Source organism: Ornithorhynchus anatinus, chromosome 5, assembly GCF_004115215.2.
Source record: "Ornithorhynchus anatinus isolate Pmale09 chromosome 5, mOrnAna1.pri.v4, whole genome shotgun sequence".
Taxonomy (NCBI): domain Eukaryota; kingdom Metazoa; phylum Chordata; class Mammalia; order Monotremata; family Ornithorhynchidae; genus Ornithorhynchus; species Ornithorhynchus anatinus.
In genome coordinates this window covers 10,751,583-10,769,091 of record NC_041732.1, presented here as the reverse complement: position 1 = coordinate 10,769,091, position 17,509 = coordinate 10,751,583, and the positions used below count along the sequence as shown (strand labels likewise).

General features: G+C 44.4%; 1 protein-coding gene across 1 annotated transcript; it reads right to left on the bottom strand.

The window, feature by feature from the left end:
- Nucleotides 1-4,945: 4,945 nt before the first annotated feature.
- Nucleotides 4,946-16,257, bottom strand: HYKK (hydroxylysine kinase). The gene is made up of 6 exons (XM_029064398.2): nucleotides 16,082-16,257; nucleotides 12,304-12,435; nucleotides 11,841-12,191; nucleotides 10,769-10,911; nucleotides 7,975-8,158; nucleotides 4,946-6,188 (listed from the first exon to the last, which is right to left on the bottom strand). The coding sequence occupies exons 2-6, from the start codon at nucleotides 12,341-12,343 to the stop codon at nucleotides 5,728-5,730; spliced, it is 1,179 nt and encodes a 392-aa protein (XP_028920231.1). The 5' UTR covers nucleotides 12,344-12,435; nucleotides 16,082-16,257; the 3' UTR covers nucleotides 4,946-5,727.
- Between the last annotated feature and the right edge of the window lie 1,252 nt (nucleotides 16,258-17,509).

Here is a 17,509-nt window from a genome sequence, read left to right as displayed (position 1 = left end):
ACCAAGAAAATGGCCGGCTGGCATGTCACTTCTTGCTCCCACCCCGCATTTTCACTTTCACTTTCACCCTGAGTCTCAGGCATGGCGGGCACGTGGGATTGATGGAGCCCTGCTAGGCCAAGACACCCCACAACATTTGATCAACTTTACAGAGTGTTGGAATATATTAGTGTGGCTTAGCCATCAGATGGGAGGCTGCTTGGCAAGAGAACGCCATCTAAATGGTTTACTGGGGCCTTCTGAAAAAGTGGGCCTTGAGAAGCCAATCACTTCCTCTCCCTTCTCTCTAATTTGTGCTATTTGCTAAGCGCTTACCGTACGTCAAAGTACTGGGGAAGACCCAAGATAATCAGGTCACACACACTCTCTGTCCCACACAGAGATCACAATCTAAGTAGGAGGGAGAGCGGATATTAAATCCCTATTTTACAGATGACGTAGCTGAATCTCTGCTCTGTGACCTTGGGTAAGTCACTTAACTTCTCTGAGCCTCGGCTACCTTGACTGTAAAATGGGGATTAAGATCGTGAACCCCATGTGGGACAAGGACTGTGTCCAATCCGATCTGCTTGTATGCACCTCAGCGCTTAGTATAGTGCCTGGCCCATAGTAAACACTTAACAAGCACCATCATTATTATATGGTTTCTTTGGGTAGATGCTTCTAATACCTTCTATAACATTTGAATATATTTTTATTACCCTATTTATTTTGTTAATGAGGTGTACATTCACTTGATGCTATTTATCGTGATTAAGTTGTCTTGTTTTTGTCCGTCTGTCTCCCCCAATTAGACTGTAAACCCATCAATGGTCAGGGATTGTCTCTGTTGCCGACTTGTACATTACAAGCGCTTAGTACAGTGCTGTGCACGTAGCGCTCAATAAATACTATTGATTGAATGAACGAATGTATATATCTTTAATTTATTTACATCAACGTCTGTGTCGCCCTCTAGACTGTGAGCTTGTGGGCAGGAATGTGTCTGTCATTAATATTGTATCCTCCCACGCCCTTAAGTACAGTGCTTTGCACACAGAAAGCACTCAATAAATACAGTTGAATGAATGAACATCTTCATCTCTTCATTCTATCTTGTGTTTGCCCCCACCAGGTTTGGGTTTTCGTCTCCAGTAGCGCAAACCTTTTCCATCAAGCTTCTTTATGTCTGTCCCTCTTCCCACAATCCAAACTGAAAAGGAGCTCCCATATTCTAACCTAACCTTTCTTTACATAGGACAGTGTCCCTTTTTGTATAGTCAATTCTCCTATTACATGGGAGTTGCATTCTTGTAGAACTTCACTTTAAGGGATACTCATTTTATACTCCCCGATGTAACTAATGCACAAATGAACACGACTCTTTTTTTCCGATATCTCATCATGTTTTATAAAGACATATGTAGCAGGAGTAGTTTTTATTGAGCAATGCACAGTAAAACATGTTTGGGAAATACAGAATAAAGTAGTGATACATTCCCTGTCCAGAAGGAGCTTACATTCTAACAGGGGAGACATAACAATATAACTAGCATGGTTGAAAAAAAAATCCACAAAAAAACAAACAGTTGAATAAACATGTATACAGTCAATTGCACTTATTCATTCAATAGTATTTATTGAGCGCTATGTGCAGAGCACTGTATTAAGCGCTTGGAATGTACAATTCGGCAACAGAGACAATTTCTGCCCAATGACGGGCTCACAGTCTAAATTATTGAGTGTTTACTGTGTGCAGGGCACTGTAAAAGAGTCCTAAGGATAGGAATACATTCATAAACACTAAGTTGGCCGATGGGCACCATACTAAGTGCTTGGGGGAGCACGACAGTAGCAAGAGTCAGGTTCCCTGCCCTCAAATTTATAATCTGGTAGGGGATGTCAGGCATTTTTTCCAGGTATAAATGAAACTACCAACACACTACCTTCATGAAGCATCCCACAGAGAAGACATTAAAGGCAAATCAACATTCAGTTGCTCCCATAATGAAAAGTCCCTTAGCAATCCAGTGTGGAGATTTTGTCATCCAGAGCCCAGCAGGTTCAATGTCTCCGGTCCAGCTTCTTTTGTGCACCAACAGAACCATTTCAGTCACTGTAGATTCAACCATTCGCCTAGTGCCGCGTCAAGCTCTGGCCAAGGGCACCGCACCCGACATGTGGAAGCCCTTGATCCCCACCCTCTTGAGAGCCCACATCCAGGAAGGTTTTGGGAAGGAGGAAATGGCTGCAAACCAGGAGCTGGAGACAGCTCCCTGGGCAGAGAAAGCCTAAAAGACAGCATGGAGATGCCCAAGTGCCTTCGCCACGCATAGGGAAGCACATTATGGTGACCAAAGAGTTTCACCAAGTTACACCTTAAAGTCCCTTCACTCCACGTTGCCTTCAACAATTGGAGTTTAAGAGGACAGAAGAGCAGACAGTGAATAGAGATTCCACTAGGCCAAGTCATGGTGGAAGGAACTTACGGAGCCAGCGTTCTCAGAATAGGAACCCAAGAGACCAAGGTTCGCTCCAGGACTTAGGCTAATTTGGCAGGTTTGGGGGGAATGAAGAATGGGAAAGGGCAACAAACAATAGGAATGTGACTCCACCCAGATCCCAAGAGGCAGCCAGAGCCCAGGTGGAAGAACCATATGGTGCCAGGAAGGAATCCTTGAAGAAACCACTTGAGTTGTCCAAGTGCTCTCACTGCACAGAGTCCAACACGCTATGGTGACAAAAAGGGCAATTTCACTGGGATTTGACCTCCGTCCCTTACTTTCTGCCCAGCCTCAACCGTGACCGGATAATGAGTTGTGAAGAGCGAGGGCCAATCCCCAGTCCAGAACCCACCCTAGGAAGGGACCTCCATTGCTTCAACTCTGACACATGCCACCATGGGATCAGAAGTGTTTCCATCCTCAATCATAAGTCCTACGGTAAAAATGAAGGCTGATGAGAAAGACCTCACCGAAACTCCACTGGGAGAAACGGAGGTAATTCCTTAAATCAAGAATAAAGGCCCAGTGATAAGGGCCTGATCAGTAAATCTGGCTCCAGGCACACTGTCAGTGCTTCAGCAGTTTAGGGTGTCTGGTGAAACACATTTTAACGTCCCAGCATTCTAGGATTAGAAAGCCACCGGATTCTCCGATCCCGAGTGATCAAAGCTGCTCCCAGGCATTTAAAAAGGGAGATCTGGAATGGCAGAGAAACACAGTCCACGGAGAAAGAGTCCCTCAACGATGGAGGAACTCAAGAGAACATAAGGAGACATCGGCCACTGGTGGAGGGGGACGGAGGGGGAGAAAGGATATTCAGAGGGATGCCTCTCAGGGGGTCGGAGAGTTGTCAGCCCCAGACATTGGGGTCTCTGGGAAAGGAATGGGGAGCCAAGTCCAGGCTGGGCCCCTGCTCCCCTCTCACGTGAAACTGCTTATGTTGGAGGTGAACTAGGATGGCCACAGTGGATCTGGTCCTGTTCCACGAGCCTTATTTAGAGGCTGGGAAACTGGGAGTCTGGAGAGAAGTCCTCCCATGCCGTCTTAATCTCTCAGTGGAGGCTATAGCCTCTCCCCAGTGGCCTTGAGAATCACAGGGGGATTCTCCACGGATCTAGAACCAAGGAAAGTTAAGCTGGAAGCCATGAAGCAGTGTGGCTTAGTGGAAAGAGCACGGGCTTGGGAGTCAGAGGTTAATAATAATAATGTTGGTATTTGTTAAGCGCTTACTATGTGCTGAGCACTGTTCTAAGCGCTGGGGTAGACACAGGGGAATCAGGTTGTCCCACGTGGGGCTCACAGTCTTAATCCCCATTTTACAGATGAGGTAACTGAGGCACCGAGAAGTTAAGTGACTCGCCCAAAGTCACACAGCTGACATGTGGCCGAGCAGGGATTCGAACCCATGACCTCTGACTCCAAAGCCCATGCTCTTTCCACTGAGCCACGCTGCTTCTCAGGTTGTGGGTTCTAATCCCGGCTCTGCCGCTTATCAGCTGTGTGCCTTTGGGCAAATCACTTCACTTCTCTGTGCCTCAGTTACCTCATCTGTCAAATGGGGATTAGGACTGTGAGCCCCACGTGGGACAACCCGAATACCCTGTATCTACCCCAGTGCTTATAACTGTGCTGGGAACAGAGTGAGTGCTTAACAAATACTAGGATTATTATCTGTACAGAGCAACCCCGAGATAGGTGAGCCACCTGTGGATAGTAGGGGCAGGAATTAAGGGAGTGCCGGTATTCTGGGACATGGCCATGGCCTTCACCCGCAAAGAGTGGGAACATCTGGACCCTTTTCAGCACAAGCAGGGCACAGTATGATGCTGGAAAATTCCAGGAACCTCATGTCCCTGGGATTTCTAAATAGCCAAACTTGATGTGATCTTCCAGCTGGAGGAAGGGAAAGACCTATAGGGATGAAATCTGCCAGAAGCTGACTAAAAAAAACTGAGGTGCTGTATCCAGTCTGATGATTACAGATGTTATCTGTCCCAGCTCTTAGGACAGTGTTTGGCACATGGTGTTTAACAAAAACCACAATTATTATTCCAAGATCAAACCTAGGGTTTGGGAGAAAGTTTTCCCAAAATATGACATAGGTGAAGAAAACTGATTTACACAGGGCTTTTGGGGAAAGATGCCAACAGATTATTCCCCTAGTGTTGGTGGATAGGAAGACATTTGAAACGAGGACAGATTAGAAGAGCAGGCCAGGAAACAAACTCGAGACTTCCCTGATCAGGATAGAGATTTCAGAACCTCTGTAAAATGCAGATTAAATCCTACTCCCTTCTACTTAGACTATGAGCCCCATGTGGGACAGGGCCTGTGTCCAGTCCGATGAACTTGTATCTACTCCAGCGATTAGTTCAGTGGCTGGCACTCGGTAAGTGCTTACATACCATTTAAAAAAAACAAAACCCACCACCACAAAAAAATTCCACAGAAAAGAGTTCCTATGAATGGGGAAAAAAACCTTTATACTGAGTTCAGACCCTATTGAGCATCAAGGCTACTAAAATCCCACACTTTATCCCATATCAAGTCACCAAGAGGACCATCTCTGTTGGCTTCCCAGAGGGCAGCCAGAACTAGGGCCCAAACCAGCCCAGATGTTGACTTTCATAACAACAATCCCTAATTCCGGTGTTCTCTCCAAAATGGGAAGTGAGAACAAGTTAGGGAGTAGCCTATATTTAATTGAAAAGACAAAAAAGGATAGATGGGTAGGTCAGCTGGCACTTCATCTAGATCTAAGTTTTCTCATTTTAAAATAATGAGAATGAGAAAGAACAAATCATGTGTTCAGAACTATTAAACTAGTATGCCGTAGTTTTTTTTAACATCGACCCATTCAATAGGTCCAAACTCACAAAACTTTAGGCTTAGGTTACAAGAAAAATTGGCTTGTGTCAAATGATCCCAAGCAAGTATTTACCTAGAATGGTGCTTCTCAACTTTCCAGTTGCCACCTTCTTGGATTTTACTTCACTTGGACAGTAAAATCCAAGATGGCAGTGGTCAGAACTGGGGGACCGTGCTGCCATTCTAGACACCACCATCTTGGACTTCATTATGCTTATGCAGTATTCTCCCAAACTTGAGTGAAATTCAATACGGCTGCAAGAGTAAGATCCCGAGACCCAGCTGGAGGCTCCCAGAGCATAGTGATGCACTGCTTGGGGAAATCCTGACTTGGCATACCCAAATTAATAGCGCTCTCTCTTTAAAATTAAAAGAATCATACTGGCTTCTCCGGCGAGTAGGACTGTGCAATTTCAAACCAGATATTTTCTACAGCTTTCTGACCCATGCCAAACATTTGCTTTAGGTGTTTCCAACCAGTTTTGGCAGTGATCATGAGGTATTCCTTGTTCTCAGGATAGAGTAAGCAAGTATATGCAGCCATGACCATGGACTGGGAAAACCGACCACACACCAATAGGAACAGCGCATCTCTCTCTTCAGCTGTCAGGGGCACGATGCTTTCAAACCCTGCAAGGACGTGGCCTCCTACCGGAAGAGGGTCCTTGCTCTCAATCATCATATACATGATCGTTATTGCCACTTCAAACACATAATACCCATAACTCATATCATCGAAGTCCAGAATTCCAGAAATGTGATACGAGGCATCTTCAGGGGAAGCCCTGCTGACATCTACTAAAATGTTGTGGTCATTGAAGTCCCCATGATTGATACCTGAAAGTAGAAATAATACAAATCTTCTGAGAAAAAGAGAGCTAAAAAGTCCAATTATTTTTCCTCCAACACTTTTCAGTGAAAGAAAATGCACATGCTTTGAAGAACGGTAAATGAAAAGGAGCCCAAACCTTTATGGCATAACTTTTTTTGAAAAGAAGGCATATCCACTTAAGAACCTAGATAAAAGGTATTTCTATCTAGGTGAAGCTTAAGGCTAGGAATTTGGTAACGAAATGTGAATGGAATAATGAACGCTGGAAGAGGGAATTAAAATAAGGCTGATAGTCTCTGTTCCAAAGTATTTTCAATCATATTACAATAGAGTTGCAAATAGCCGCAAAAGAACTACAATATACTGATCAATTGTGGCGTTTTTTCCCTAGTTTTTGCAAGAAAGGGAAAAAGATCACTTCTCACTCTGAGTATCACACTCAGCATTGGTTTACCAAATGGGTGAGGGCATAAGTTAATCAGTTGTACTTACTGAATGCTTATTATGTGCAGAGCACAGTACTGTTTGGGACCATACAATACAATAATTGGTAAACATGATGCCTGCCTTTGAGGATCTTACAGTGTAGTGGGAAAATTTACAATCTAATGGGCACAGGAGCATCTACTGCTGATGAGCTCTCAGAGATATTCTCTTCTCTGCCAGACTGACCCCATTATTCCTGTCAGCCATTTTGCAATGCATATCTCTGAACCTAGCGGAAACTGGTCAAGAGAGGGTGGGCGGCTCAACGCAAACTATCATCACAGATGCAGAAACAATTCAAGTCTCTATCCTTTCATTCAATAGTATTTATTGAGCGCTTACTATGTGCAGAGCACTGTACTAAGCACTTGGAATGTACAAATCAGCAACAGATAGAGACAGTCCCTGCCCTTTGACGGGCTCACAGTCTAATCGGGGGACACAGGCAGACAAGAACAATGGCAATAGAGTCAAGGGGAAGAACATCTCATAAAAACAATGGCAAATAAATAGAATCAGGGTGATGTACATCTCATTAAACAAAATAAAGAGGGTGATGAAGATATATACAGATGAGCGGACGAGTACAGTGCTGAGGGGGTGGGACGGGAGAGGGGGAGGAGGAGAGGGAATTGGGGGAGAAGATGGTTTAGCTGCAGAGAGGTGAAAGGGGGGTAGAGGGAGCAGAAGGAAAAGGGGAGCTCAGTCTGGGAAGGCCTCTTGGAGGAGGTGAGCTTTAAATAGGGATTTGAAGAGGGGAAGAGAATTAGATTGATTAGATTAGAACTATCCTGCTTGTGGTAGGTCATTACTTTCCCCTCTTGACCACAGGGGAATTGCTTGACCAAGCAATGCCCCTTCCAAACTGTAAAGAGCCAGAAAAGGTACACTTGCAGGGGCACGGTGGACAAATGTGTCAGATTCTCTCCCAGCAACACCCTCTTCTCATGAATCCAATCTGGCTTTCAGCAGCATCTTCAAACTTAAAGACAACTTCATTATAACATTTACGTCAGAGTGGCTTCATGAGTGTTGATTATTCTACAGTGTCTTTCCTCTGATACTCTAAGCTTTAGAAAAACCTTAAACAGGTAGTTGTGCAAGACGTGTAAGAATCTGTCAACAACAAGCAACACGTCCCTTATTCTTGACCCATTTCACCTTCTCCGGGTCTAATATTTCATCACTAGTAATGGCAGCTACTGGTATCGAGGATAGAGGCAGAGAGACCTGTGTAGAAAGGAAAGAAGCAGAAGCAGAGAAAGACCAAAAAAATATTCTGTGAGATCAGCGGGAGGTACTCACATGATCGAAAATGATTTAACTTGGGCAATATTTTGTCTTTGAACTGTTGAATAACTTGATCCACGATCTCACGATTTCCATTCCCATCTAAGGCGTGAACATATTTCTCCAAAAGAGGTACATTTTTTAAGTTCCAAATAAAGTCCCCTCGATGGAGATTATTTATTCCTGGGTGGCGGAATTTCTAAAGAGAGGAAAAAGACTAAATATAAGACTTCCAATTTTTTGAGGAGATCTGGAATGTTCAAGCAGAATTCCTTGAAAGCAACATGGAGTAAGGAAAGGATGGAAGTGGGGATGAGGTTGGGATTGGTGAAGGAACCTCAGACTATTAACGTCTCAGACTATTAACAGCCTTAAAATGCTATTGCCTTAAACAAGCGGCAGTGGAAACACTAGTGTGACTAGATGAATCTCCTACAATGTAAGGGTTGTATGTTTGCTAGGCCCTTTCTTAAAAAACTTATAGCCGCCCAGTGCTCTCTGCCTGCTTACAAACAGGTTCACATAGTTGGATGGAGATTCCCTATCTCCTTAACAATATTCTAACCAAAACACAGACTGAAAACCCAGATTATGACAAAACTGAGTGTTCAGGGTATCTCTGAATACAAGGCAGCAGGTGTAAAAAGTAATAGGTAGTGAGACTCTGTCAGCACCCATGAATAAAAATGGTGCTGCACCTAGCAGCGTGGCTCAGTGGAAAGAGCCCGGGCTTGGGAGTCAGAGGTCGTGGGTTCGAATCCCTGCTCTGTCACTTGTCAGCTATGTGACTGTGGGCAAGTCACTTCACTTCTCTGGGCCTCACTTACCTCATCTGTAAAATGGGGATGAAGTCTGTGAGCCCCAGGTGGGACAACCTGATTACCCTGTATCTACCCCAGCGCTTAGAACAGCACTCTGCACATAGTAAGCGCTTAACAAATACCAACATTGGTATTATTACTACCCCCGACCCTGACTTCTCAACACATATTCCAGACCCCACAGAAGCAATGCCTACCTCTGTGGTAGAGATAACCAGCTCAAGCCTGCATCAGCCCAATCTGTACGTGTGAGCGAGCTCTAATTCGCACACTTTAGGTAACCAGGCCTGCTGAACCTGACTCGTTCAGAGACACAGAATTTGTTTTCCCGGAGGGTACTGGCCAATCTATGCCGCATCCTCTCAAGGAATGGATATTTGGGAAAGTGAATGCTATCAGGATAACCCTCAGAGATCCTTGGTTAAAGGATCTAGAGAAGCAGCACGGCCTAGTCGATATAGCATAGGCCTGGGAGTCAGAGAGACCTGGGTTTATAAGTCGGGCTCCACCACCTGTCTACTACGTGGCCTTGGGCAAGTCACTTAACTTCTCTGTGCCTCAATTACCTCACCTGTAAAATGGGGATTAAGTCTATGAGCCCCATGTGGGACAGGGACTGTATCCAACTTGATCTACCCCAGAACTTAGAATAGTGCCCGGCACACAGTAAGTGCATAGAAAATAACATAAAACAGGATTCTACTGAAGTATAAAGTTGAGGCATTTATCTCATTTGCGATTAATATTTTTCCCTTTGTCAAAAATAATCTCCAAAGAAAAGCCGTGTTATTAAACTGCAAGATAGCAATATCAGTGATGTGAATGTGGGTGACGACTCTGAACTTTGAAACTGATTCTGCCATTTAAAGAAGTGGAAATTCAAATTACAGTAGTCCGTATATTTGATATCTGTAGTCCTGGCTGAGATAAGGTTAATGGAAAACACTAAAGGGCAACACATTTCTTTAATAAAATAGAAACTCATTTAAACAGTGTTTTTTTTAATGGACTTTGGCTACCTTGTTTAGTCAAGGATGAAAGGTAGGCTTCACTTTGCATTCCATTTGGTTCAAATATTTATTTGACTAGATCTAACACTTAGAAGAAAATGTACTGAAAAGCTATTTCTGCATAGACCTGTCCTTTTACTGCCCAATCGAAACTGCATTTCTTTAGCTAGGGTGCAAATGAGTATTAAGCAGGAATCAGCTCTAGACACCTTAAAATGAAAAATATTTTGCCAGGACCTGTTTTCCCCCTACTAAGAGAGTGGCAGGTGAAAAAAAATCATTTAAATTGCAAAAAATCTGACAAGTTTTTTTGCTCCAACTCATCGGGTTGGAAGACTTGGAATTTATCTGACAATTACTCTCCCATCCTTCAAAGCCTTATTGAAGACACATCTCCTCCAACAGGTCTCCCCTGACTAAGCCCTCAATTCCTCTCCCTTCTGCATTACCTTGACTTGCACCCTTTATACATCCTCCCATCACATATATGCATATCTAGAATTTTATGCATTTATCTCCCTCTCTAGACTGTACACTTGTTGTGGATAGGGAATGTCTATTATATTGTACTCTCCCAAGCGCTCAGTACAGTGCTCTGCACACACACAGTAAGGGCTCAATAAATATGACCGACTGACTGCCTCAGCTCTCCGATTCTTGTCTAGATCTATTTGGGATAGCTCGGGTGAGATTTAAAGACTCTAACCCTCACAACCTTCCTGTGAGGGAGAAGACACAAATCCAAAAGAAAGCGTGTAATAATTCACCTTGGATTTGGAAATGTTGGAAAAATGCTGACCGATGGGCTTTTATGACATATATGAAAATCAACGGTAATTAGTGAGTGCTTACTAGGTACAGAACACTACGGTAAATGTTCGGGAGAGTACAGTACAACTGAATTAGCAGACACTTTCCCTATAAAGAGAGTCGGTCAGCAGGTTAGTTTTTTCTTCAGCAGCATCCACAAAACCTTACCTCTTGCAGAGTTTTATCCATCTTGGCTGCTACTTTCCCAATCTCATACAAGATTGAAGGAGTGGCGGGGACTTGTGCTATGGGTCTTCCTGGGAGGTAAGTCAATAGCCTCATCATGTAACTTTTGGTTTCTGAGCCACAGCCTAGTAGATGGGAAGAAGTGCATTACTAAAACGTATACGATTACATAATACAAATTATCTACAATATAAGAGAGAATAGTACTGTAGTAGTTGAAGGTCATCGTGCTGGGAATGGAAAGGAAAATACAGCTGCAGAGGAAGAAGATAAAAAATTGCTATGAAAAATTCTAGAATTCAAAACATGAGAAGCAGCGTGGCCTAGTGGAAGGAGCATGGGCCTGGGAGTCAGAAGGTCATTAGTTCTAATCCCGACTCTGCCACTTGTCTCCTGTGTGACCTTGGGGAAGGCACTTTACTTCTCTGTGCTTCAGTTACTTCATCTGTAAAATGGGGATTGAGACTGTGATCCCCATCGGGGACAGGGACTGTGTCCAACCTGATTTGCTTGTATCCACCCCAGCGTTTGGAATATAGTAAGCACTCAACAAATGCCATAATTATTACCATTATTATTATTAGCTCTGATTTCTGAATGTACCAAGCCTAAACTCATCCTCTCTCTTCTTCCCACATCTGTAAAACGGGGATGAAATCTATGAGCCCCATGTGGGACATGGACTGGATCCAACCAATCTTGCATTTACCCCAGCACTTAATACAGTGCAAGACACACACTGAGTACTTAACATATACCATTTTTAAAAAAAAAAATACAACACTGCGACAAAGTACAAGATAATCAGATCTGACACAGTCTCTGTCCCACCCAGTACTGACAGTCTTAAGAGATAGGGAGAACGAGTATCTTTATTCATTTTATAAATGAGACACAGGGAGGTTAAGTGACTTGCCCAAGGTCACCGAGCAGGCCAGTGGCAGACCTGGATCTAGAACATGGATCTCTGGACTCCCAGACCCATGATTTCTCCCCTGCTACTTGCCAAGAAGGGAACCACAGTCTTTTTCGGGAAAACTGGGTCATTACTTACCTACAGTCATCAGAAAAGTTATGTTGCCTTCTTTAGTACTTTGCAGGGCGGCTGTTGGAAAACCTTCCTTCCTCAGAAACATGATGGCATGGCTTTGCACTTCAATCAGGTCAGAGTTCTTACTAGACTCGCTATTTGTGATTTTCAGGACATATTCCGACAGCTCTTCCGGAGTTCCGTTATCTTTTGAAATGTGCACGTGAAAGTTCTGATCATCGTAGCTGGGGAGCGCCTTGACCTTGGAAACGTTTAACCCAAAAATGGACTCTACCAGTGTGGCGGCTTGCAACTCAGTGAAAGACGGTTTGGTGAGCAATGGCGATTTCTGATCGTTTTCACGTGACATCGTGTCTACGAGAAAAATAGAGACAAGATCATCGCAAGAGTCACAGTAACATTTATGTGACGGGACTGCTTACTCTAGCTCGTTTTTGAAAGTAGAATTTAAAGTTCTGCAACTTACTGTGGGTCTCAGATCCGCGGCCTGAAAGAAGTGAGGCCATGAGAGAAGTAAGAATATCGATACAATTTTAAAATGCCTCTTGGAGTCTCTTTTTCTCTCTCCAAATATCTATTAGAACAATGCAGACCTAGGCTGAAAAAACAGATACAAAAATGCATTGGGTTAACATGAGTGCACTAAGCCTTTCCCCCACTGAATCCTCTAGATGAATGACTACAAAGTCTGCTATATTGTACTCTCCCGAGCGCTTAATTGAGTGCTCTGCATGCAGTAAGCACTCAACAAATACGATTGATTCCCCTACTGCCTTGTGCAGTCTCTTGCTGCTGTAAAAAGCAGAAACTTCCTCTGTAGAGCAAAACTTGCTTGTGGTGGGGGGGGGGGGGCAGGAGTAGAAAGGGCAGAAGGCAGAAAGATTCTGGGTAAAATGGCTTTGACTATATCCAGTTTTAAGTCAATTTAGAGCCCCAAATGAGACTGTTATCTCTCCCATTGCTGTTGCTTCAGGTGTTGTGGAAGGTGGGGAGGGACGAGAGGAAGAAGGGAAATGGAGAAAAGGAGAGCTTGAAGACTGAAAGGATTTGGAGATATGGCCCTGTAGCTTGAAGACAGATTCCCTGGACTAGGGTTGGAATTATTTTGGCAGTGTTCCTTCTCTGCAGGGGGCTGGGGTGATACTTAGAGCTCAGATTTTATATTTGTCGAGTACTTATGACGTGCAGAGAATTGACCTGAGTGCTTGGGAAGGTACAACAGAATTAGCAGGCATGTTCCCGGCCCACTACAAATTTACAGTCACGGAAGATGGTGAACAGTGGTCTTCATAGAGTAAGCACTCAATAAATACCACCGATGGATTGCTGGAGCCTTACGGCCTAGTGGGACTGAGCGATCTGTTTTTATTTATCTTGCCTCTATGGATTGCCAGCTCTTTGGGAATGAATAAATTAGTGCTGCTGAAACTGAGATCAGAACCATCAACACTGGACTCAAATTTGCTGGAGAAGCAGCATGGCACAGTGAAGAGAGTCCTGGCCTGGGAGTCATAAAGTCATGGGTTCTAATCCTGGCTCTGCCACTTGTCTGTTGGGTGATCTTGGGTAAGTCATTTTACTTCTCGGTGCCTCAGTTACTTCATCTGTAAAATGGGAAGTGAGACTATCAACACCACGAAGGCTAGGGAGTGTGTCCAATCTGATTTGCTTATATCCATCCCAGGGCTTGATACAGTGCCTGGCACATAGTATAGCGCTTAACAAATATCGTTATTGTAGAGAAGCAGCATGGCTTAGTGGAAAGAGCCCTGGCCTGGGAGTCAGAAAGTCATGGGTTCTGATCCCGGCTCCGCCGCTTGTCAGCTGTGTGACTTTAAACAAGTCACTTAACTTCTCTGTACCTCAGTTACCTCATCTGGAAAATGGAGATTAAGACCGTGAGCCCCATGTGGGACAACCTGATTACCTTTTGTCTACCCTAGCCCTTAGAACAGTGCTTGGCAGATAGTAAGCATTTAACAAATTCCATTATTATTATCATTAACTCTGTTCCTAAAAGCCTACAAGGAAACGAGAGTTTTGCCAATTGGGCCTGCTCTTCTCTCTCCAATTCCAAATGGCCCGAAGCTCCATTTAGTTCTGGGGGCCTCTGGTTTTCTTTGCAGGTCTAGGATTCTAAGCATTCCTAGAAGAGTGATGTTCAGAGTATCTTGAAAATTATAATTCACTGAAAATTGAGGACAGGGATCATATATCTACTAATTTAACTGTACTCCTCCTTGCACTTAATACAGTGCTCTGCACACTATATGTGTTTAATAAATACTATTAACCGATTCTAAAGGAAACTTTTCCTACTGGGTGGGTCTTAATTGCCTTTAGGCTGTGAAATGCTTGTGCCAACTCCTACATTGTGCTCTCCCAAGCGTTTGGTACAGTGCTCTGTAATAATAATTGTGGTACTTGTTAAGCACTTCCTATGTGCCAAGCACTGTTCTACACAGTAAGTGCTCAATAAATACGATTGATTCCATCTCTTTACTGGGATCCTTGTTCAGCTCTGAAAGATTCTTAAATCTTGTGTTGTTTTAAAGGAAGTTCCTTGTTTGACTAGGGTGCTTTCTTTTTGCCAGGCACAAAGGTTTCTTTATTTTTTTTCTAATGAAAGTTCTTACTCCAAGAAGTGTGTTATGTGCTTTACCCAAGAAAAACTTTTCAGTACTAAGAAGCTTTATATTTTATAGCCCTCCATTCTGAACTAGGATAACTTGTATAAGAGGGATGACAATTTCATTCTAAAAAAATTCAAGTTTTGGCAGAAGTTTGCTCGGCTTAAAGATCTGCCCCAACTCCAGACCCCGGAAAAGACCTTTCCTCCCCTGCATCACGTTTCCAGATCAAACGACTGCCCTTCTCCCATTCTTCAAGACCTGAGATGTTAGACTAATAAAGATGGTATTTATTAAAGTGCTTACTATAAGCCCAGCACTACGAACTTCGTAAAAGTTGAACTCCTGTTCGGTGTGACCCCTTGGGCACGGCAAGCTTGTTTTTCAACTCTGCTATTTTTTTACTGGAGGGATGTGACCCTTGAATGTCACAAGACAATCAAAAAGCTAAAAGAAGGTGTGGGGAGGGGGGAGGAAGGAAAAAGTAGGAGGGAGGGAAGAACAGCCCCGGCACTTTCATTTACTTAAGGATAAACTAGTAGTAATAGGGAAAGTGGAGGAGGGAAGGGCTAACAGCCTCTTCTGGGGCCAACTGCCACAGATCCATCAGTGGAATTTGAGCATTTACTGTGTGCAGAGCACTGTACTAGGCACTTGGGAGAGTGCACTATAACTGAATTGGTAGGCACCTTTCCTGCCCACAACGAGCTTACAATCAGAAGAGGGTGACACAGGTTAATAGAAATAAATCAATCACGGATAGGGGAAGCGGTGCGGCCTATTGGAAAGAACCCGGGCCTGGGAGTCGGAGGACCGGGATTCCAATCCCAGTTCCATCCCGTACTTGCTGTGTGACTTTGGGCAAGTACTTAACTTCTCTTGCCTCACTTCCCTTAACTGCAAAATGGGGATTCAATACCTGTCCTCCCTCCTACTTCGACTGTGAGCCCCGTGTGGGACCTTAGGCCTTGTACCTACCCCGGCACTTAATACAGTGCTGGGCACATAGTAAGCATCGAAATAATGATAATAATAATGATGTTGGTATTTGTTAATAATAATAATAATGCCGGTATTTGTTAAGCGCTTACTATGTGCAGAGCACTGTTCTAAGCGCTGGGGTAGACACACAGGGGAATCAGGTTGCCCCACGTGGGGCTCACAGTCTTAATCCCCATTTTACAGATGAGGGAACTGAGGCCCAGAGAAGTGAAGTGACTTGCCCACAGTCACACAGCTGGCAAGGGGCAAAACTGGGATTTGAACTCATGGCCTCTGACTCCAAAGCCCGGGCTCTTGCCACAGAGCCACGCTGCTTCTCTACCACTATTACATGTACATAAGTGATGTCGGATGGGGGGAGGAGTGAATACAGGGCGCCGATCCAAGTGCAGGGGACACACACACAAAAGGAAGTCGAAGAACTTAATCAAGGAAGGCCTCTTGGAGGAGATGCACCACCCGTTCCCACCCCAGGGTCTTCTTCGGCCTCCCACCGGCTCAGGGGTGGGTGGAGGGTGGAAAAGAGGAGAAAGGAGACTACTTTATGACAGATCGAAGTCCCGGTCCATTTGCTTCTAAATCCCGTTGGCAGAAAGTCTCCAAAAAACTTACATTTTTTTGGACGTCTCCGCTGCGGGGGGACCCTGGAGTCCTGGCTGCCGGGACCCCCGTCCAAACCAGGCTGGCAGCTGGGGGAGGGGGAAAGGACCCTCCAAAAGACGGACCAAGGTGAGAAATCTCAAACGAAACCTGCCGACTGCCAAGGCGAGGCTCAACCCCCTTCCAACGGCTCGGCCTTGGGCCCTCATCCCGTGCCGGGACGCGGCTCCTGGTTGGTGGAGATGTGGTCCAGCCCCCCCGTAACCATGACAACCGGAAGGTTTTTCTTTTTTTGTTTTCTTTTCCCCGCCCCTCCACCCCCTGCCAACCCCACGATTCGGAATTTCTGAGCTCCTGCGGAGAGAGATGGGTCCCCTCGAGGAGCTGGGGCGGGGGAGGGGGGTTGGGTCCCATCCTCGTTAACTCCAACGAAAGTAATCATTCACATCACAAGCGCACGGGCTTTGGAGTCAGAGGTCATGAGTTCGAATCCCGGCTCTGCCACTTGTCAGCTGTGTGACTGTGGGCAAGTCACTTCACTTCTCTGGGCCTCAGTTCCCTCATCTGTAAAATGGGGATGAAGACTGTGAGCCCCACGTGGGACAACCTGATTCCCCTGTGTCTACCCCAGCGCTTAGAACAGTGCTCTGCACATAGTAAGCGCTTAACAAATACCAGCATTATTATTATTATTATTATTAACAAATACCAACATTATTATCTCCCCTCTAACAGAATCCTCAATTGTGCGCGCATACCCATCCACACTCCACAAATTTCTGTTGAATTTATGATTTCTCTAAACTGGCCAACCCAAGAGATAAAGTTATTGATAAACCTCCTGTCACCCCTTTTCTTTTTTTTTACATCTATTCATTCATTCAATAGTATTTATTGAGCGCTTACTATGTGCAGAGCACTGTACTAAGCGCTTGGAACGTACAAATCGGTAACAGATAGAGACAGTCCCTGCCCTTTGACGGGCTTACGGTCTAATTGGGGGAGACGGACAGACAAAAACGATAGCAATAAATAGAATCAAGGGGATGAACAGCTCATTAAAACAAGAGCAATAAATAGAATCTATAACATATTGACATCCCTAAGAATGAAAAAAGCTATCCTAAAAGCTGCTGCTCACTTAGTAGGCAATCGATAGGCATTCGAGGTATGGATTTAAAAGTCAAATATATAAAATGATAAGGCCCACACTTTGGGGGGTTGATTCTATTTTGGCTTACTCAAGTCGAGTCCTGTTATTCTGGGTTGATAATGTGGTTTTGAAAGAGACTGTAGATAATAATAATAACGTTGGTATTTGTTGAGTGCTTACTGTGTGCAGAGCACTGTTCTAAGCGCTGGGGTAATAATAATAATAATAGTAATGGTGGTATTTGTTAAGCACTTACTATGTGCAAAGCACTGTTTTAAGTGCTGGGG